The sequence below is a fragment of the Lasioglossum baleicum genome, chromosome 8 (assembly GCF_051020765.1).
Source record: "Lasioglossum baleicum chromosome 8, iyLasBale1, whole genome shotgun sequence".
NCBI classification, from domain to species: domain Eukaryota; kingdom Metazoa; phylum Arthropoda; class Insecta; order Hymenoptera; family Halictidae; genus Lasioglossum; species Lasioglossum baleicum.
The window spans coordinates 15,517,235-15,539,536 of NC_134936.1; the positions used below are offsets into that span (position 1 = coordinate 15,517,235).

The 22,302-nt window shown below is 42.7% G+C and overlaps 1 protein-coding gene across 9 annotated transcripts in view; it reads left to right on the top strand.

The window, feature by feature from the left end:
- LOC143211349 (protein abrupt-like) overlaps positions 1 to 22,302 on the top strand; it is a 307,845-nt gene that overhangs the window by 94,136 nt on the left and 191,407 nt on the right. For 5 of the 9 annotated variants that reach the window (XM_076428916.1, XM_076428911.1, XM_076428912.1 and 2 more), the window contains exon 8: positions 1 to 12,229. This exon is cut by the window's left edge and continues 26,068 nt beyond it. The exons of 3 other annotated variants lie outside the window; for them this stretch is intronic. Coding sequence is in view for 1 of the 6 variants with exons in the window: in XM_076428924.1 (XP_076285039.1) it covers positions 9,034 to 9,041 (8 nt within the window). In the remaining 5 variants the exon portion in view is untranslated. Of the gene's footprint in view, positions 12,230 to 22,302 lie in introns of those variants that run through there. One more of the 9 variants, XM_076428924.1, reaches the window with a different exon arrangement.

A 22,302-nucleotide genomic window follows, 5' to 3' on the forward strand; every position in this document is an offset into this window, starting at 1 on the left:
TAGTCCACCTCTGGTCCACCTCTGGTCCCTCCGGTTCTCCTGGCGCTCCTGGTCCCACAGCACGTCCGCTCACCCCGCTTCCCCCGCCCCGACTGACTGACCACTGGTGAGCTCTCACCGATCTGCCGAGCTCGAGCGGCGCCCCCCACTCCGCCGAATATCGATCGATGTCGATCGCCGTGACAATTATTGAAAAATTTATTATTTCCAGCTGGTTAATGTTTATAACAATTCTATTTGACAGCGATGTCCACAAGCAATCCCTTGACTATCTGACCACCTAATTTTTTCGTCAAAGTGGCTAATAGTTTTCGTGATTCGTAATAACTTTTAAACCATGAACATTCGCACGCATTAATTTATTCGATACAATTGACAGATAAATTTATTATATCTGGCTGTTTAATGTTTATAACAATTCCTTTTTCTAACGATGTTAACGAGCACTCCCTTGACCACCTTGCCATCTAAATTTTTCGTAAAAATACTCAATAAAACTCGAAATATAGAATAACTTTTAAATCATGAACATTCGCACGCATTAATTTATTCAAAATTGATTTTTATTATATAGAAGATAATGCCATGAGTCATTTATTAATTCTAGCTACATAATTAATGTTAATAATAATTCCTTTTGCCAACGACGTGGACAAGTACTCTTATCTTAAGAGAATAACTATAACCCCGCACACGAGTGCGAAAACAACCAACGAAGCAGCTCACAAGAGCAATTATAATCTTGCATACGAGTGGGACGCTCAAAATGTAATTTTTATAAAGAATAAAATTGATAAATTTGAAGAAGACTCAATAGTCTTCATTGAAAGTCTCGATAAACATTTCAAAAGTATGAAGGACGAGTTTAGAAAGACAAAAGAAGTTTTGAAAAATATTAGTAATCAAACTTACCGTTGTTCCTTGAATTGACAGTTGAAGGTAGGCCAGGGTAACTGTAGATGACCTCTAGTCCACCTCTGGTCCACCTCTGGTCCCTCCGGTTCTCCTGGCGCTCCTGGTCCCGCAGCACGTCCGCTCACCCTGCTTCCCCCGCCCCGACTGACTGACCACTGGTGAGCTCTCGCCGATCTGCCGAGCTCGAGCGGCGCCCCCCACTCCGCCGAATATCGATCGATGTCGATCGCCGTGACAATTATTGAAAAATTTATTATTTCCAGCTGGTTAATGTTTATAACAATTCTATTTGACAGCGATGTCCACAAGCAATCCCTTGACTATCTGACCACCTAATTTTTTCGTCAAAGTGGCTAATAGTTTTCGTGATTCGTAATAACTTTTAAACCATGAACATTCGCACGCATTAATTTATTCGATACAATTGACAGATAAATTTATTATATCTGGCTGTTTAATGTTTATAACAATTCCTTTTTCTAACGATGTTAACGAGCACTCCCTTGACCACCTTGCCATCTAAATTTTTCGTAAAAATACTCAATAAAACTCGAAATATAGAATAACTTTTAAATCATGAACATTCGCACGCATTAATTTATTCAAAATTGATTTTTATTATATAGAAGATAATGCCATGAGTCATTTATTAATTCTAGCTACTTAATTAATGTTAATAATAATTCCTTTTGCCAACGACGTGGACAAGTACTCTTATCTTAAGAGAATAACTATAACCCCGCACACGAGTGCGAAAACAACCAACGAAGCAGCTCACAAGAGCAATTATAATCCTGCATACGAGTGGGACGCTCAAAATGTAATTTTTATAAAGAATAAAATTGATAAATTTGAAGAAGACTCAATAGTCTTCATTGAAAGTCTCGATAAACATTTCAAAAGTATGAAGGACGAGTTTAAAAAGACAAAAGAAGTTTTGAAAAATATTAGTAATCAAACTTACCGTTGTTCCTTGAATTGACAGTTGAAGGTAGGCCAGGGTAACTGTAGATGACCTCTAGTCCACCTCTGGTCCACCTCTGGTCCCTCCGGTTCTCCTGGCGCTCCTGGTCCCACAGCACGTCCGCTCACCCCGCTTCCCCCGCCCCGACTGACTGACCACTGGTGAGCTCTCACCGATCTGCCGAGCTCGAGCGGCGCCCCCCACTCCGCCGAATATCGATCGATGTCGATCGCCGTGACAATTATTGAAAAATTTATTATTTCCAGCTGGTTAATGTTTATAACAATTCTATTTGACAGCGATGTCCACAAGCAATCCCTTGACTATCTGACCACCTAATTTTTTCGTCAAAGTGGCTAATAGTTTTCGTGATTCGTAATAACTTTTAAACCATGAACATTCGCACGCATTAATTTATTCGATACAATTGACAGATAAATTTATTATATCTGGCTGTTTAATGTTTATAACAATTCCTTTTTCTAACGATGTTAACGAGCACTCCCTTGACCACCTTGCCATCTAAATTTTTCGTAAAAATACTCAATAAAACTCGAAATATAGAATAACTTTTAAATCATGAACATTCGCACGCATTAATTTATTCAAAATTGATTTTTATTATATAGAAGATAATGCCATGAGTCATTTATTAATTCTAGCTACATAATTAATGTTAATAATAATTCCTTTTGCCAACGACGTGGACAAGTACTCTTATCTTAAGAGAATAACTATAACCCCGCACACGAGTGCGAAAACAACCAACGAAGCAGCTCACAAGAGCAATTATAATCTTGCATACGAGTGGGACGCTCAAAATGTAATTTTTATAAAGAATAAAATTGATAAATTTGAAGAAGACTCAATAGTCTTCATTGAAAGTCTCGATAAACATTTCAAAAGTATGAAGGACGAGTTTAAAAAGACAAAAGAAGTTTTGAAAAATATTAGTAATCAAACTTACCGTTGTTCCTTGAATTGACAGTTGAAGGTAGGCCAGGGTAACTGTAGATGACCTCTAGTCCACCTCTGGTCCACCTCTGGTCCCTCCGGTTCTCCTGGCGCTCCTGGTCCCACAGCACGTCCGCTCACCCCGCTTCCCCCGCCCCGACTGACTGACCACTGGTGAGCTCTCACCGATCTGCCGAGCTCGAGCGGCGCCCCCCACTCCGCCGAATATCGATCGATGTCGATCGCCGTGACAATTATTGAAAAATTTATTATTTCCAGCTGGTTAATGTTTATAACAATTCTATTTGACAGCGATGTCCACAAGCAATCCCTTGACTATCTGACCACCTAATTTTTTCGTCAAAGTGGCTAATAGTTTTCGTGATTCGTAATAACTTTTAAACCATGAACATTCGCACGCATTAATTTATTCGATACAATTGACAGATAAATTTATTATATCTGGCTGTTTAATGTTTATAACAATTCCTTTTTCTAACGATGTTAACGAGCACTCCCTTGACCACCTTGCCATCTAAATTTTTCGTAAAAATACTCAATAAAACTCGAAATATAGAATAACTTTTAAATCATGAACATTCGCACGCATTAATTTATTCAAAATTGATTTTTATTATATAGAAGATAATGCCATGAGTCATTTATTAATTCTAGCTACATAATTAATGTTAATAATAATTCCTTTTGCCAACGACGTGGACAAGTACTCTTATCTTAAGAGAATAACTATAACCCCGCACACGAGTGCGAAAACAACCAACGAAGCAGCTCACAAGAGCAATTATAATCTTGCATACGAGTGGGACGCTCAAAATGTAATTTTTATAAAGAATAAAATTGATAAATTTGAAGAAGACTCAATAGTCTTCATTGAAAGTCTCGATAAACATTTCAAAAGTATGAAGGACGAGTTTAAAAAGACAAAAGAAGTTTTGAAAAATATTAGTAATCAAACTTACCGTTGTTCCTTGAATTGACAGTTGAAGGTAGGCCAGGGTAACTGTAGATGACCTCTAGTCCACCTCTGGTCCACCTCTGGTCCCTCCGGTTCTCCTGGCGCTCCTGGTCCCACAGCACGTCCGCTCACCCCGCTTCCCCCGCCCCGACTGACTGACCACTGGTGAGCTCTCACCGATCTGCCGAGCTCGAGCGGCGCCCCCCACTCCGCCGAATATCGATCGATGTCGATCGCCGTGACAATTATTGAAAAATTTATTATTTCCAGCTGGTTAATGTTTATAACAATTCTATTTGACAGCGATGTCCACAAGCAATCCCTTGACTATCTGACCACCTAATTTTTTCGTCAAAGTGGCTAATAGTTTTCGTGATTCGTAATAACTTTTAAACCATGAACATTCGCACGCATTAATTTATTCGATACAATTGACAGATAAATTTATTATATCTGGCTGTTTAATGTTTATAACAATTCCTTTTTCTAACGATGTTAACGAGCACTCCCTTGACCACCTTGCCATCTAAATTTTTCGTAAAAATACTCAATAAAACTCGAAATATAGAATAACTTTTAAATCATGAACATTCGCACGCATTAATTTATTCAAAATTGATTTTTATTATATAGAAGATAATGCCATGAGTCATTTATTAATTCTAGCTACATAATTAATGTTAATAATAATTCCTTTTGCCAACGACGTGGACAAGTACTCTTATCTTAAGAGAATAACTATAACCCCGCACACGAGTGCGAAAACAACCAACGAAGCAGCTCACAAGAGCAATTATAATCTTGCATACGAGTGGGACGCTCAAAATGTAATTTTTATAAAGAATAAAATTGATAAATTTGAAGAAGACTCAATAGTCTTCATTGAAAGTCTCGATAAACATTTCAAAAGTATGAAGGACGAGTTTAAAAAGACAAAAGAAGTTTTGAAAAATATTAGTAATCAAACTTACCGTTGTTCCTTGAATTGACAGTTGAAGGTAGGCCAGGGTAACTGTAGATGACCTCTAGTCCACCTCTGGTCCACCTCTGGTCCCTCCGGTTCTCCTGGCGCTCCTGGTCCCGCAGCACGTCCGCTCACCCTGCTTCCCCCGCCCCGACTGACTGACCACTGGTGAGCTCTCGCCGATCTGCCGAGCTCGAGCGGCGCCCCCCACTCCGCCGAATATCGATCGATGTCGATCGCCGTGACAATTATTGAAAAATTTATTATTTCCAGCTGGTTAATGTTTATAACAATTCTATTTGACAGCGATGTCCACAAGCAATCCCTTGACTATCTGACCACCTAATTTTTTCGTCAAAGTGGCTAATAGTTTTCGTGATTCGTAATAACTTTTAAACCATGAACATTCGCACGCATTAATTTATTCGATACAATTGACAGATAAATTTATTATATCTGGCTGTTTAATGTTTATAACAATTCCTTTTTCTAACGATGTTAACGAGCACTCCCTTGACCACCTTGCCATCTAAATTTTTCGTAAAAATACTCAATAAAACTCGAAATATAGAATAACTTTTAAATCATGAACATTCGCACGCATTAATTTATTCAAAATTGATTTTTATTATATAGAAGATAATGCCATGAGTCATTTATTAATTCTAGCTACTTAATTAATGTTAATAATAATTCCTTTTGCCAACGACGTGGACAAGTACTCTTATCTTAAGAGAATAACTATAACCCCGCACACGAGTGCGAAAACAACCAACGAAGCAGCTCACAAGAGCAATTATAATCCTGCATACGAGTGGGACGCTCAAAATGTAATTTTTATAAAGAATAAAATTGATAAATTTGAAGAAGACTCAATAGTCTTCATTGAAAGTCTCGATAAACATTTCAAAAGTATGAAGGACGAGTTTAAAAAGACAAAAGAAGTTTTGAAAAATATTAGTAATCAAACTTACCGTTGTTCCTTGAATTGACAGTTGAAGGTAGGCCAGGGTAACTGTAGATGACCTCTAGTCCACCTCTGGTCCACCTCTGGTCCCTCCGGTTCTCCTGGCGCTCCTGGTCCCACAGCACGTCCGCTCACCCCGCTTCCCCCGCCCCGACTGACTGACCACTGGTGAGCTCTCACCGATCTGCCGAGCTCGAGCGGCGCCCCCCACTCCGCCGAATATCGATCGATGTCGATCGCCGTGACAATTATTGAAAAATTTATTATTTCCAGCTGGTTAATGTTTATAACAATTCTATTTGACAGCGATGTCCACAAGCAATCCCTTGACTATCTGACCACCTAATTTTTTCGTCAAAGTGGCTAATAGTTTTCGTGATTCGTAATAACTTTTAAACCATGAACATTCGCACGCATTAATTTATTCGATACAATTGACAGATAAATTTATTATATCTGGCTGTTTAATGTTTATAACAATTCCTTTTTCTAACGATGTTAACGAGCACTCCCTTGACCACCTTGCCATCTAAATTTTTCGTAAAAATACTCAATAAAACTCGAAATATAGAATAACTTTTAAATCATGAACATTCGCACGCATTAATTTATTCAAAATTGATTTTTATTATATAGAAGATAATGCCATGAGTCATTTATTAATTCTAGCTACATAATTAATGTTAATAATAATTCCTTTTGCCAACGACGTGGACAAGTACTCTTATCTTAAGAGAATAACTATAACCCCGCACACGAGTGCGAAAACAACCAACGAAGCAGCTCACAAGAGCAATTATAATCTTGCATACGAGTGGGACGCTCAAAATGTAATTTTTATAAAGAATAAAATTGATAAATTTGAAGAAGACTCAATAGTCTTCATTGAAAGTCTCGATAAACATTTCAAAAGTATGAAGGACGAGTTTAAAAAGACAAAAGAAGTTTTGAAAAATATTAGTAATCAAACTTACCGTTGTTCCTTGAATTGACAGTTGAAGGTAGGCCAGGGTAACTGTAGATGACCTCTAGTCCACCTCTGGTCCACCTCTGGTCCCTCCGGTTCTCCTGGCGCTCCTGGTCCCGCAGCACGTCCGCTCACCCTGCTTCCCCCGCCCCGACTGACTGACCACTGGTGAGCTCTCGCCGATCTGCCGAGCTCGAGCGGCGCCCCCCACTCCGCCGAATATCGATCGATGTCGATCGCCGTGACAATTATTGAAAAAATTTATTATTTCCAGCTGGTTAATGTTTATAACAATTCTATTTGACAGCGATGTCCACAAGCAATCCCTTGGCTATCTGAGCACCTAATTTTTTAGTGAAAGTGGCTAATAGTTTTCGTGATACGTAATAACTTTTAAACCATAACATTCGCACGCATTAATTTATTCGATACAATTGACAGATAAATTTATTATATCTGGCTGTTTAATGTTTATAACAATTCCTTTTTCTAACGATGTTAACGAGCACTCCCTTGACCACCTTGCCTTCTAAATTTTTCGTAAAAATACACAATAAAACTCGAAATATAGAATAACTTTTAAACCATGAATATTCGCACGCATTAATTCATTCGATACAATTCACAGATAAATTTATTATATCTGGCTGTTTAATGTTCATAACAATTCCTTTTTCTAACGATGTTAACGAGCACTCCCTTGACCACCTTGCCTTCTAATTTTTTCGTAAAAATAGACAATAAAACTCGAAATATAGAATAACTTTTAAACCATGAACATTCGCACGCATTAATTTCTTCAAAAAAGTAAAGTCTTTTCAAAGTATTTCTGTCCAGATCGATTCTTGGAACATTTATGTATAAAAAAGTGAAGGGTAATAATTCTCGTTTATGAAATGTTTTGAAATTACAAACTGAGGTGTCTCGTATAAAATTTGAAATAGGAATTGTTGATTTTCCTAAAATTATGCTTCAATAATATATTTCTGAGAATTTTTATCCTTGAGTTTTGCTTTTAATATTGAAACTAACATCGTCTGAAATATCTGCTCGGTACAGAATGTAACAATTCATGATGATCAATATGGTTATGGAATATATAATATGTAATATATGTATAATATATAATATGGAATATATCTTAGAGGGCGTAAGAGAACACCGAAATATTCGAGTGACACGAACTCCCATAAGGCTGACAGTCTTTAATAGTATCTGGTCGGTGCTGGTAGTCTTTAGTAGTATCTCGTCAGTGCCGACGAGATACTTCGTCTGTTTACCGACACAGACTTCTTAATTCGTCGGTAATAATCTGTGGTCGGTGGTCGGAGATAATCTCGTCGGTGCTCTTGTCACTGGAATACACAGAATCACAGATGTTTTGGCACCCTTCGGATACTATTTTCGTCGGTGGTAGAACTTTTAGCGATGTGGTATTTCAGATCACTGTAAGCTCCACGTTATCCTCGACGAATCACCTGTGTCGGTAACGTTCGCCAACGAGTTTGAGCACTCCGCCGCTACAATGGCGCTAAACACAAATTCCAAGAAACAAATCCTCAGTTCGAATCTCCAAAAAGAGTAAGAAACATTGAAGAAAAATTCCTTGAAATATTGTACATAAGAAAGTATATATACAATACATAATTTTGCATAAAAATCCAGTCTAAATAATACCATTTGTAGCTCCAAAATAAATAAAAATCGTACTAAACTCTGTTGAATTTATACTGCAGCATTTTTCGAAAATTTTTATAAGCCATAAATGCGTATACATCCACAGTCTAATTACAGTGGGTATTCGATGTTTTTCGTTTTAAATCTTACAAGTATTTTCATAGCTACTAAAAATGCACAATCACAAATTTTCAGGACTATCTGTACGGGGTTGGGAATCTGTATGGGGCTAGAAAAAATTATTTTATACTTTTTAGTCCGTGTTTTAAACGAGGTATTTTTTGAAAATTTATTTTTATTTAAATAATTTGTGCTTTAGAGACCGAGCGGAACGTATATGTATAGAAGCGGCCGAAGCGCAGCAAAAAATGGCGTACCGATGAGACTGCTTCGTGCAATAAATGGAACTTGTTTGTTTTTACGATTGGATTAGTAGTGGTAATGTTTACACTGTTCGGGGACCGAGGCAGTTCTAGCTTTGTGGCCCCTGCGGCGTTGCCTCGCAGTGGAGGGAATATTTCGTTTGCATCCAACGTGTAACACCTTCTTGCGTCCATAGAATATTGACTGTATTATCGTTTCTACCGCTACGAATAATGATCACGTAAATGCAAATCTGAGCCCACTTAAAAGTCGATAACTCTTCAAGATGCGTGAAAGCGTCGCGTCGCGGCGCGGTGAAGAAGAAGAAGAAGAAGTTTGGGCTCCTTGTTTATCGGCTACCCGCGATCGGCCAGGTGAAATCACGACGGACTTATTATTTCGGACTCGTACAATGACTTCGGACGATCGCTATCGCCAGCACTCGACGTCGAATCATCGTGGGGATCGGCGAAGTGGCGACGTGTCGCAACGGATCCAGGTGGCACATGTTTTCGAGGAGATCTTCACGCTTCGCTTGGGAGTAATCATGCGGCACGAGAAACACCCTTCCACCCCTTTTCAAACGAGAGAATGTAAAGAACAAACCGGGAGGGAAACGCGAAACACTCGAAAACGCGCATTCGAGGCCTTAAATTGAAGGCGGAAGATCACACTTTGCGATAAAGCCACTTAGGTTCGAGAAGAAATTCGAAAATCGAACGATCGTGTCAGACGAGATTGGGATACTTCTTTATCGATTTGAACGTATAGCTTCGTAATCGATAAAGATTTTTAAACAAACAAGCCTTTCAAATTTTTCCGGTTTTTCAAGATACCTGTTTCTCAGTCCTCCGACTAAGCACGACTCTGGAATCCGTAAGAAAACTGAGAAAGAAGAAGAAGCAGAGCGAGGATCGGTTGGTCCAAGTAGTCTAGAGGGGATTTCGGAGCATGTTCCAGCGAACTGGAGCGGATTGGAGCAAGCATGAGCAAAGTAGACCGAACTGAAGCGGGTCTCGTCAGGCTGAAGCGCATTCGAGCAGATGCGAGCTGACTGGAGCGGATGCGAGTGTTTCGCAGCGAATACCATACTTTTCGCGAAGGTTTTCTTCACACGGGAGTCCCGATGGGTTCAGTCGCGTACAGAATTGATCGTGTCGATTATGCGGAACAACAAATACCTTTCTGGGCCGTTCGTAACGAGAAGACGACGAAGGGTTGGAGGGAAACGAACTGAAAAGGAAGAAAAAGCCACTGGTACAAGGCATTCCGGCTTGGCTTTCGAGTACCAGCTAATGAACGTAACCGGAGCTGGAACTTCAGTGCACTTTAGGTACCGGCGTGCTACGCTAATGCCTAAACAAATGGCCGGCCTCGTGAAAAACTCGACTTTTGTGCGCTGCTGGCCGTACGTGTTTCTTCAACGTTGCACTAGAAATCTCGACCGAGTGCTCTTTACCCTTGAAAGCTGCCTCGTGAAAGAGTAATGTGTTCCACACAAATACACACACACACACGTACACAAGAGCTGTTCGTTGATTAGCTCTCCTTTCCAGCAAGGTCAGCTCAAAAAGTTGCCTTTTTTATGGCTTTCTTTTCTTAGAATTAGCTGAAGCACTTAATTGAATTCTTGATGAGCCACGCTGCCCCGGAAATCTTCGCTTGCTTTCGATCGCTAGCGCAGACAATAGAAAAACACACAAAATGTTTGTTATATGTATGCTCCACGATTACGATTTCTCGAGTAGAGAGAGCTAAAGTCGTTGCATTTTTCTTTTCAAAGCAACGTCAGTTCCAGTCGCATTTCCCGACGCGATCAAACCAGACGAAATGCATCGGAGGAATGACAATGAATTTTGGTGGCGATACAATACCTCGTTATTCGTGTCCACCGGATTTGCTTCTCGATATGTAGCCATTAACGGACACGTGTGTACATACCTTTTTAAGGTGCATTGTACGAAAAGCCATTTCCCCCATCGATTTCATCCCGGTCTTCAAAATTTCGTTATTTACAACGCAGGGGGGAAACAAGAAAGGGAAACCCAGGCTTTCCAGCATCGCGAAAAATAGATCTCCCGTCGATTTTCCCACAGTGTAAATATTTAACCGGCGGAAAAAGTGAAAGGAAGTCAGCCGCATTATTTCTCCGGGAGCTCCTCGAATGTATTTTTCATTTATTGTATCCGCGCCCGCGCGCGCGCTCGCGGGTTTAGCGGGAACCGCATGCCGCGAGCTCGGCGACATAAATCTTTAATGGTGGAACTCGTTACGAAAGCGCCAAGAATTTCTTCCCCGCGGTCACTAGCAAACGCTCGCCATTTAAAAATGGGTCGGTTGTCGATGTCACGGCTGACTGGCAGTCACGTAATTACCAGTGACGACGCGTTTCCGCGACGCACAAAGCTGATCGCCGTCTGCTCGAACCGTTCACACGCGGGGAATCCTCGCAGAGGGTCGGCGAATGACGAATTTTCGTGGAAAGAACGAGGAAATTACGATTTCTAATTACCATAGTGCGAGAACCCCTAGGTTCTGGGCTCTGCTCTGAAATTAACGCTGGGCCTGGCCTGCCGAAGTCGTAAATTGTTGGGCGTTGCACTCACTGACGCATGAAAACCAATTCGATTTTTCAGTTCACACCGCAAACCAAACAAATTCGTAGACCCGAAAAATCTCGGTCCATAAACATCTTCATTGAGGGGGTAGACTCGTTTTTCCAGGATTGCGAGGGAGCAGATTGCGCGTTCTCATTTCTCGATGATATGTACAAAGATGGGGTTTTTCAGTAGTCAAAAGCGCTAGATAAAAGATCAACCTAATTTGCATTATTCGGCAGCGTAGTTTGCCCAATGGCATGGTTAAGGACAGGGGAAGCTCAAGGAATAATAAAACATTAACGAACAGAAGATTGTGTTGTTTGCGTATGCTGATGTTATCTAACAATACGGAATGTGCACGCGGTGAAAGAAACATTTAGGACAACCCAATATTTGCAGGCTGCGATTTTGCTGTGGAACGTTTTTATTGTCAGCAGACATGAGAACTGAAGGGTTACACGTAAATTGAGGATTTTCGACCACTTGAATAATACATACAACAAGGTCCGCTTAACTCTACACAATAGACTAATTGATCCAGATACAAACTGATCTGAAAAGCAACGTACTACACTCTCGAACCGGAATTTCCTCTACAGGCAACACCTTTCGCTATCGCAGAGCTGAATCACGCCCCACCTATACATTTCCCGGTGTCCACTTTTCCTGGAAGATCCATCAAACCGATCACGGCCAATTACAGTCGCATTGTCCCCGATCCACGGTTCTCGTATTATGTCGCGGCCAATTTTTCCGCGAGCCTTCCGCAAGCGGATCCCTTTCCGCGCGTCACTTCCGGTCCAGGGTATTGTGCGTCGGCGTGACAACGCTCGACAAAGAAAAAGAAAGAGAGAGAGAGAGAGAGAGAGAGAGAGAGGGAAAGAGAGAAAAAAAAGAAAAAAGGAAGAGAGTGTTCGTTGAAAGGGTCAGGTCGTGCGTGTCAGCCTCGGATGAGTCAACTTCGTCCGCGATTCGTCGGTTTTGCGGCCAATTACCTGCGGCGAAGAACCCGCGAGGATGACTCACTGATGAATGGGAATTGGGATTAATGTTCGTTTAGTTCGTTCGGTACACCCGGTGCATCGCAGTGGGCGCCCCGAGTCTCGTGCATCGCGCAAACAATAACGATAATGACTTAACAGGCCCATCTGCCGGGGACGAGGGTGCGGGCCTGATGGAAGTCAACGTCGGAGACTTCAGACGATAATGGAAATCAATCTAGCCCCGTTGCACCTACGCGCAAACCGTGGACATGCAACGATGCACGCCGCAACGCCACCCCTCCCCGACTGGATCAATTGTTCACGATGGTCAGCTTGTTTCCTCGGCCGTTTCCCCGTGTTCGATAATGTTCTCTGTTGCCTCTCAACGGCGCGACATGTGCTCCACCGACGCCATTTGCTAGGCCTAGGCTATTAATGGATACGGAGCGACGACGTGCTAATTGAATGAATGGGTACGCGGAACGGGGACGTTGGCCAATCCTAATGTTTCTGGTTTTGCTGGAACGACATTGCCGAGGTTGGCATTGACTCTGGTAGAGACACTTTTTGATTGCTTGCAGCATGTACCTGTGTTTCTGAAGGGGGTAGACTCGTTTTTCCAGGATTGCAAGGGTGCTGGATGCGATTCCTCGTTTCTCGATAATGCAAAAATGGGGTTTTCAGTGGTCAAAAGCGCTAGATGAAAGATCAATCTAGGCCGTGATGCTTTATGGAAGACCGTCGCAGCTTTATGAAAACAGATTGATCTTCTATCTAGCGCTTTTGACTACTGGAAAACCCCATCGCCTTGCAATCCTAGAAAAGAGTCTGACCCCTTAAGCTTGCTCTTTCTTAACCATGCCATTGGTTTTCTTAAAAACTACTTTGAACTTGCACTGAGCACATTAATCGAGAACGAAACGAAACTTAAAGAAGACGTTGAAGATGGGATTGACAGGACATCGGTTCCCGCAGGACCGCAGCCAAGCATTAGATTAGGTTCGTTGGTTGAGTTACCGAGAAAATCAGCGTCAATTGTCGCTCTCGAACAATTACTCGAACCGTCTCGAGAAAGGAAAACCGTGATTGCCGTTAGTCCGAGCGTCCCACGCAAGATTTAATTCTTTCGCGACCCACGCCGCCGGCGGCGGCGCGGTGTCCACGGTCAAAATAGACGTGACTGCGAGACTATCATGGCTGCTGCACATAGTATTCCACGCTGTCTTCGCTTGAATAGCAGCGCGCAAGAAGAAACGTCCGGTCCCCAGTAGACCACGCTTGTTCATCGAATGTATTTTCGATTATGACGAGCACAGCGTCGCGGAGTCCAAACGCGTCGATAAAGAAACGGAATTGTAGATAACATCCGCCCACGCTACGAGTATCAATAACAGAGACCTGGCCGCGATAATAAATAGCGAATAGACGTGCCACAGGGTCCCATGGAAATTCTATGCGAGAGACTAACAGAGAGATCCCGATAAGCCGGGCTCGATTCAAAAATGGAATCCTGTTTGAGAATATAGCATGCTTCGGTGCTGTTGTTCTTTGAATGAGAATGAAAAATTAAAATGATTCGCAACACGGTGCAAGCCGAGGCAAAGGAAAACGATGTCCACGGTGGGGTCAACGAACGGTCGCTGCTACGTTAGATCATCGCGCTAGATCGCCACGTTTGGGCCTAGCACCAGAGACAATCAAGCAATCAATGTCAGGGGCCAACCCTTTCGCGACGAAACAGTTCGTTTCCGCTCGTATCGACTACGGCATCGCATGCCAATCAGCATGTTATTTGCGTGCCCGATAAAAGAAACAGTTACGCGCCACATAGTTCGATCTATACGCGGCTAGACTATAGCTCGAGGACAGCTTTGGCACTGGGCTGTTTTCACGTTTTGTTCGAATCCGATCTGATCCACTTTTCGACCCGCTACTTTCTAGTACTGGCGCCGAGTTCGAAATGAGATGCTGATACGACGACCGAGTATTGATCCTAACCCTGAAATTGAGCTGTCATCAATGTTAGAATTCTAGGTGTACCTAGGAGTAACTAACGAGAGAAAGATTTGTGGAAATTTGACTAGCTTGATTTTATCAAATTTTTTAAGGAGGTGGACTTGTTTTTCCAGGATCTTTGCTTGCAAAGATGGGGTTTTTCACAGTAGTCAAAAGCGCTAGATAAAGTCCTATTTTTACGTTTACGAGTAATTTGCATTATTCGAAAATAGATTTATGAAAATGACTGCACGCGCAGCTGTATGCCTCCGAATAGTGCAAATTACGCCTCGTAAACGTAAAAATAGAACTTTTGATGAGGGCGATTGCGGCCTAGGTTGATCTTTTATGTAGCACTTTTGACTACTGGAAAACCTCATCTTTACATTATCGAGAAATGCGAACGCGCATTCCAGACCCATGCACAGTACTGGAAAAACGAGTCTACCCCTTTAAGCTGACGGACAAGGTACGCGTTCCGTGTAGAATTGAATTTTCCGACGGACATTGTTATTATTTTGGAGGAATTATTTAGTTAGGAAAAGGTAGTTAAAGATAGCAAAGTTCTCTGGAACTGCATGCATTTCCAGACACAACCGTTCGTGGCCTGCGGAATCCGCTATTTACTCACGATGATGAGCATGTCCTAAAAGTGGAGCAGCACCCTCGAGGGTTCACGCCTACCTCAGGACAACTGATCTGTCAAGACCGCACGCTGGATACACAAACTTGTTGTAACTGATTCATGAGTGAAGCCAAACAGAAAGCATTTCTGGAAATTAAAGCTGCCCGACGTTGTTTCCTTTGGGGAAGCTCTGCTTGTGTGTAGCCAATAGAAACGTTAGCACAGTGGGAACGAAAATTTTCAACTAATTACTAAATGGTTCTCGGGGCGAACCACTTCTCCCGTTAGCCGAGTTCTCATGGTACGGCGTCGTCGTCGAATCGTACGTCATCGTTCCTGGCGACAGAGTATCGGAGTCGCAACGGGGACAGGTCGCGATTTTATTAGCTACTCCATTGAATTTCAACCGGACTTTAAATTACCGTAGACTTACAGTTATTCGACGTATAAACTAGTCTCGTGGAAGGACGGGTCTCCGATGATCGTTGAGAATCCGCGCGATGAATAAAAAGCGGTCCCGTCGATCGTACCGCGACAGAAGGGGACAAGGATTTCTCCGATGCGACCGGCTCGACAATGGCTTCGATCCCGGCCAACCTAAATGCCCAATTAAAGGCTCGAGAAAGTGCGCCGTTCTGTTTTCCGTGGCGATTTTTCAAAATCGACCGTCAAGTAAATCTTCGTCAAGGCGGTCGCCGTGCCTCCCGCGTTCCCCAACGTAATTGCTTTCCGGAAGAGTAATCTCTAGCCGAGACTTCTCCTCGAATTCCTCCCCCTTCGGTCTGCTTAATCTACGTTCCCGCGTGTCCCCTTTCCATTAAAAATTCATTCCACGAACGTCACTTGAATTGTCTAAATTGTTTTACCAGAAGCCTCTTCAGTCAATTTGTACTCGGTCACAAGATATTATTAAATTAGCCTCGCTGGTTCTTTAGGTAAATTAATCATAAAATGTTTCTGCTTCTTTATATGCTCGCAGCAGGTCCCGATAAAGGAGCAAGTCGCGAGCTAAATGTTTCAACCGTTGACCCTTTCCCCTACAATATTCTGAAGGGAATCTAATTAAAATTATTTAATTTTACCGAAAATTATTTCGGTACAAAGCGAAATAAAATTCTGCTTTGGTTCTGTTAATGTACAGCTAGCTATTGGAGAATATATAAGCATACCGAATTATAATATATACATTTTCTCCTTTTTCAGGAAATTATACGAACTACAGAAAAATACTAATCGCTGAAACCATCAAATAGTAGGTGAAGGGGTTAAACCGTTTTCTGAAACGGTATCGGAGTAACGAAATTATAATTGAAATACGAGTAATGAACGCTCGTTATGATGAAAGTGCGCCGATTTAGAGGGAACGGTCGCGAGAACTCTTACTCTGCTACGAAACGCAAATTACGTCTCTAACTGTGCTCTTCGCAGGTGTTCTTTACTTACACCTAATACCGGCACTTACCGGCGCGGCGGCTACTTGTTCCCGGCAATTACTTTCTAGCCCGTTCACTCGAGCCCATTACACGGGATCCAAGCCGGTTCAGATCGATGGAGAGTAGAGAGAACGCTTTTCACTTAGAGCCCATTTAAATGCGGCGTATCTTCTCGCCGCCCGCGCCCGCGCCCGTCGAAAGAAGGCAGCTTTTCCTCAATTCAATTTACACTGCCGCTCATAAGTCTTAGGAGAGTGATCATATTTGTATCGAACTTTGTAAAAATGAAATAATCGTTGAAGGATACGAACAAATTTTTCCTTTTTTAAAGGTTTACATGTGAAGGAAAGGATGCTGCACTCATATATCAAAAATCTTACCAAGAAGTAAAACAATATTAATATTTTCTTTTCACCGAAGAATCCGCTAAGTTTCTTTATCACAGTTTCCACTATTCTTGGCATGCGCGTGATCAATTTTTCTCGTTTCAAAATATTCCATACATGTGTTTTCGAAGGGGGGCAAAAGTTTCGTACCTGTCCATCCAGTTGATCCCATAATTTTTCTATAGGGTTCAAATCTGGTAATTGGGGTGGCCATTTCATAATTTTTAATAAATTATTACATAGGCCCGTCAATTATCTTCGATTTTATTAAGCGATGTGCAATTAAAATCTAATCTCGTTAAGTTTACCAAGTAGAAGCTATATAAACTAGTTGTAAGTTAAGTTACTATTACTACCATTACTATTATGTACTATTATGTATTGTTAAGAGATTAATGTATGTTCATGTATTGTTTATGCTACATAAACCATGCTTGGTTTAAAGCATTAGATAAATAATAATAAATGATTACATTGAACGTTGATTCAAATAGTGTTTACATATTTTTTACGTGTGTTTTGGATCATTATCATTATATTTATGTTATGTAGTTAATACAGTTAAAGCTTCATAATCTATACGAAATACCAGAGTTTTACTAAAAAACCAGGGGTGTCCTAAGACTTATGATCGGGAGGCGGGTGTGTAATATTGAAAGATCTAGAGGTACAGTTTCGTCCAGCTAGATTCTGTTTCTGGGAGCATTGTAGTTTGAATCCTTCGTTGCGGGTGCTGTTGAACGGTTTCTGAAAAGAACCTGGAACGAGGTCTCTCCTCGCTTCGGTAGGCCTATCACGTATCCACCCGGCAACAGCTTCACTACGGTCGAGCTCGTCCTCCCATTCATTCCGCTCCAACATGCTCATTCATCCCGCAGTATCGGGCTTTAATGCACTTTTGACGGGCCATAGAGTCGCGTGCCGTCGTTCGCACCTGGACTTATTTCCTTCACCTGGACTTCATCGTTGCAAATAGACCGATCTCTTTTGGGACGCTTGCTGCCAAGCCTTGTCAACGTGTTTCTTCTCGTTGTAGGCGGCTATTCAGACGTGTATGCTGTGTTTGTTTTGCTATTCGATATCTGCGGTCGACGTTCGCTCAGCTTCGAAAGACTCGTCGAGGATAAATGCTGGATATCGAGTTGATCTTTCTCGATCCGAGTTGTCGCCTAAACCGAGCAATTATTTCGGCGAAACACAGCTACCGTAAATGCGACCAGAAACTTGTTTAAAAAGACTATATATGTATTGTATATTGCAGTAAATATACAGTACATGTACATGTTATTTTAAACAATTTATTCGTCGCGTTATGTACGAGTCTCTGCATACTATTATTTCCAGAAAACCATTAAACAAATATTTAATTAAACGCATTTAATGAAAATAGAAGTAATAGTACATTATCACAGTTCAGGAAATAATCTCTGCGGGTAGTTTTTATTTGAAACACCATTTTCCCTGGCACAGCAACAAGCCAGAGATTACAATGCCCGGTGATTACCTTTTTCTGCCACTATGGGAAATCCTGGGCCTTTTAAAGCCCGGGGATTATGATAGTCATCGCGGCGATTGTTCGAAGGGAGTGGTCGAAAAATGCGTGAAAATTATACGGCTCTTCTCGTTGATGTGCAACTAAAATCTGTGGTGTAATTATTTTCCTTTTAAGCGGTGGGAAACATCCGAGTTCTGGTAATAGTGATTATTAGGCTGCGTTTATGCCGTGTAAACGTTTCCATTCCGATACACGAGACAATCCACAAGCCGCTGTACCGAAAAGATGGCCAATCTCCACTACAATTTTACTTAAACACAGTTCATGCCAATTTATAGATCCAATTTTATTTTACAAAACGTTCTTACATTATTCGTTCCCCTCTTATTTCGCTTGTAGCGGAGCTTCGAATAATCTTCGAATCCGATTTCTCAGAACGATTGCGTAAAGATCAATTGTTGCACTAAGCAACGCGGCTATCGGCTCGGCACAGGATCGAGTCGCAGCAATATTGCAAAACATTTGGGCTAACTGTTCCCGCGCGAGCGTGCGCAACGATGATGAAACCCTATCCGGGGTTCCGTTTAAACGACCTCCGCGTATAAATTTAATTACACGTTTCATTTCACGAGGCCGGTAAATGGCTTCATTGGCAGGATCCGTTTTTCGAGAGAAAACTTCGCTCATCCGGGGACGGGAGGATGCGTCGACGTACTTTTTCGCGCGTCTCTCGGTTTTACTTTTACGAGCGAGATGATGCGAGCTGCGCGTTGCGGTTCGGAGATCGGGAACAAGCGTTCCTCCGCGGTATATCATAAATTCTCGTGAGGAGTCGCGGAGGATGGCCTATAAAACGCCGGTTCTGTCTGCACTGGTTCGCCATTAATACGGCGCCGGTCCACGCGTTAAAGCCGTGTTCGCGCGGTCCCCGCGATCCTCGCATGCCGTGTCCCGGGTTTCGCCACCGTTACACGCATTCTTTACGTCTTCATCAAACAATAAATTCGCCATGGTTCCGCGTACAGATATCAAACGCGCCGGCGGCGTAACGATTCACGCAAGGAACACGCGCTTGCCAACGCTCCGCTTCTCCGAGACCGTATCGTCACCGATGCATGCTGCGTTCCGGGCTTTAACAACAAAATATTCTCACTGCGTTCGGCTAAATATTAGATGTACAAATAAGCTCGGTGGAAAAAAAAGAGGAATACACGTTACGTTTCGAAGCTCCGTTTCTGTTGTGTGTTCACAAGGATTTTCATTCAATAATTCCTCTAATTCCTCGTCCTGCACTTTCTTCGGCATTCCACTGCATTCTCCATCACTCAGATCAAAATTTCCACCGCGAAACCTTTCGAATCACTTCTTGCATGTTTTATACGTTACAGCATTTTCACCTAACGCGGAAAAAATCATTTCCGTAGTCTCAGCATCATTTTTCTTTGACTCAAATGCAAACTATTGTTTTTCAGGTTATGCACCGATTAGCGTAAATGTATGTAGTGCGTTTAATAGAGTGAGGTTGATGCTTTAAAACACAATTTAATTTGCAATGCAATCACAATCGAATGTATGTAAAGGCGCCGAATTTATTTCTACACCTAATAAGAAGAAAACGGTTTGCACTATCTTTGAATCTATCTTTCATCATTTACTCAATTTTCCTATACATGCAAAGTTACCGAAAAAAAGTCCGGATGTTGTAACGATTTGTAACTAGTCTAACGACGTCATCGTTCCACCCATTCCAAGAAAGGTCTACGAGCGGCGCTGTGTGAATTTTGAGACTGGTGTCCCGATGGAATAACGGGAATGGGGTTCGTACTGCACTATGGGGCGCACACGATCGGGCTTATGGTTTCCGCGACACGTGACACCATAACATCCGCGCTTATGTATCCCTTGCCCTACGCTGTTTATCCCACGGTCCCGTTACCGGTTCGCGGCAAGGTGCGAAAGCCACCTATCACATAATAACGATACTCTCGGTTTTGCGGCCGGTACGGAACTTTTTCCACGATCGGAAGTCGCCATCTTGATCTACCGACTGTCGCGAATAGTGAAAAACATAGAAATAGAGAAACGTTGTTCGAACACGATTTTTCAAAGAAGTCATCTTCGCGAGAAAAGAACCACCGAGTATTTTCATTTCAGGAAGAGGCTCCGACGCGACCGCAGTAATCAAAGACTACAATGAACGTTCCCCGTGTGTAATTAACCGTCGACCGCGTAATTAAGCTCCTCTTTACGGGGGACATTCCTCCGAGAGCTCGCCGCTGGAAAGTTTCGCTTCGACGTGACACGAGAAACTATCGTACCGATTTTGTGAAGTCTTAACATCGTTCACACGATTTTCATGCTAATTAATATTTTTCTAATCGCCACAATGAACCGCTGCCTCCCACAGAAATTCCACGAAATCAGAGCAACTACTTTGGCAGAGACTGTAAAATTGAGATTGATTGCTCCATCAACCCTCCCACGTCTCGCAGCTCCCACGAAATTCTGGTTTGCTGGAAATCGCGGTAAAAATGAATTTGTTGCGTAGCATCCGTTCAGAGACAACGGGAATGCGATGTCGAATGACCACCATAAAATCGCACTGTAAAAAATGCCGGGGAATCGTGAGCGCGATAATAAACCCGATAGCGAGTCCAATACGATTTTCCGACTGACACGAAAGGTTAGGCGCGAGGCGCACCGTACGGATTAAACGAGCCGCGGCGGCTAAATTACACGGCGGATTAATCGAGGGGTGTAAATAACGTGAATTAACGACTTCGTGTAATGAACGGATAAATCAGCGAGTCGATTGCGTTATCGTGGACGCGCGGAGTGGCCCCTCGGGCGGTTGTCGAGCCGGTAAAAAAACCTGCGGCGGAAAAAACACCCGACAAAAATCCGCGGCTCAAAAATTTTCGGAAGACCTCGACACGGTAAACTTTCGAACTCCACGGTGACTTCTTCGCGGGAACATGCGATGTAGCGTGCACGGTGCACGCTATACTTCACTGCTATTGAGCCTAGCCTAGAAGTCTCCGTGGAAACATCGAGTCCGAGAAAAATGGCCTGGGAGAAACAGTTTACGATCCAGGAAACGTTAAATTCGCCTCCTGTAAAAATCGGCGACACTGTCGGCTTCGGAATTTATTTATTTCCCTGGGGAATTTATAAATTTCCTCGGCGGTCCATAAATTTCGACTAATCCCGGACACACGTTGGGGGTTGCTATCCCTATTAATCTAATCGGCGGGTCGCGAGAAAGTCGCCGCGAAATCGCTTTCTAGGCTTCGAGAGCCGCTCCGCCATTATGCGGCCGTCCCTTTTCCTTCCAGCGTTTCTGCCCACGCGTTTCGCGGTCTATTATTCGCGAGAAACCGCAGCGCGCACCGGAAACGCGTAAACCGACGCGAGTTTCGTCTCGCCGATGAGCCACGTTTTATCGCCCCGTCTGTCTCCGTCGGTCTCGCAGGACGGCCCTTTCCAGTTTGCAGGGGAAAGGAAGGGCAGAAATATTCGCGGACTGTAGACTGGAACCATTACACCTCCCACGAATCCCACTGTTCCCCGAATCCGCGATTATTTCGCGATAAAAACGTCCTCCAACTTCCAGGATTCATAGTCTACTGGGTCTGTGGTCGCTGGAGAATGATCGCCTGCCCGAAATCAAGCATCATGTAGTTTTACACTTTTCCAATTTATCCTATTTGTAACGACGACTCGGAGCCCCTCTAATTTGCCTTTCAACAAAATCCCCGGCGCTTACGTACTCCGTTTCTCGTCCCCATTTGTCGCTGGTCGCTCTCAATCCGCAAGGAAAATGGGAAAACGAGAAAGCAGCTTCCCCGGAAAATATTTGCAAGCTGCCAGCCGGAGTTTTCGGGAGAGACTGTTCGCCGGGGAATCCGGGATTATTTCGCGGACACAGTCGAAAACGGAGCCGCGAAAACGAAACCAGTGCTTCCGGCGTGGCGCGGCGGCGAAGTACGTGGCACGTTAAATCGATTCCGACGGAAAATCCAGCTGGAAACTCCCGAA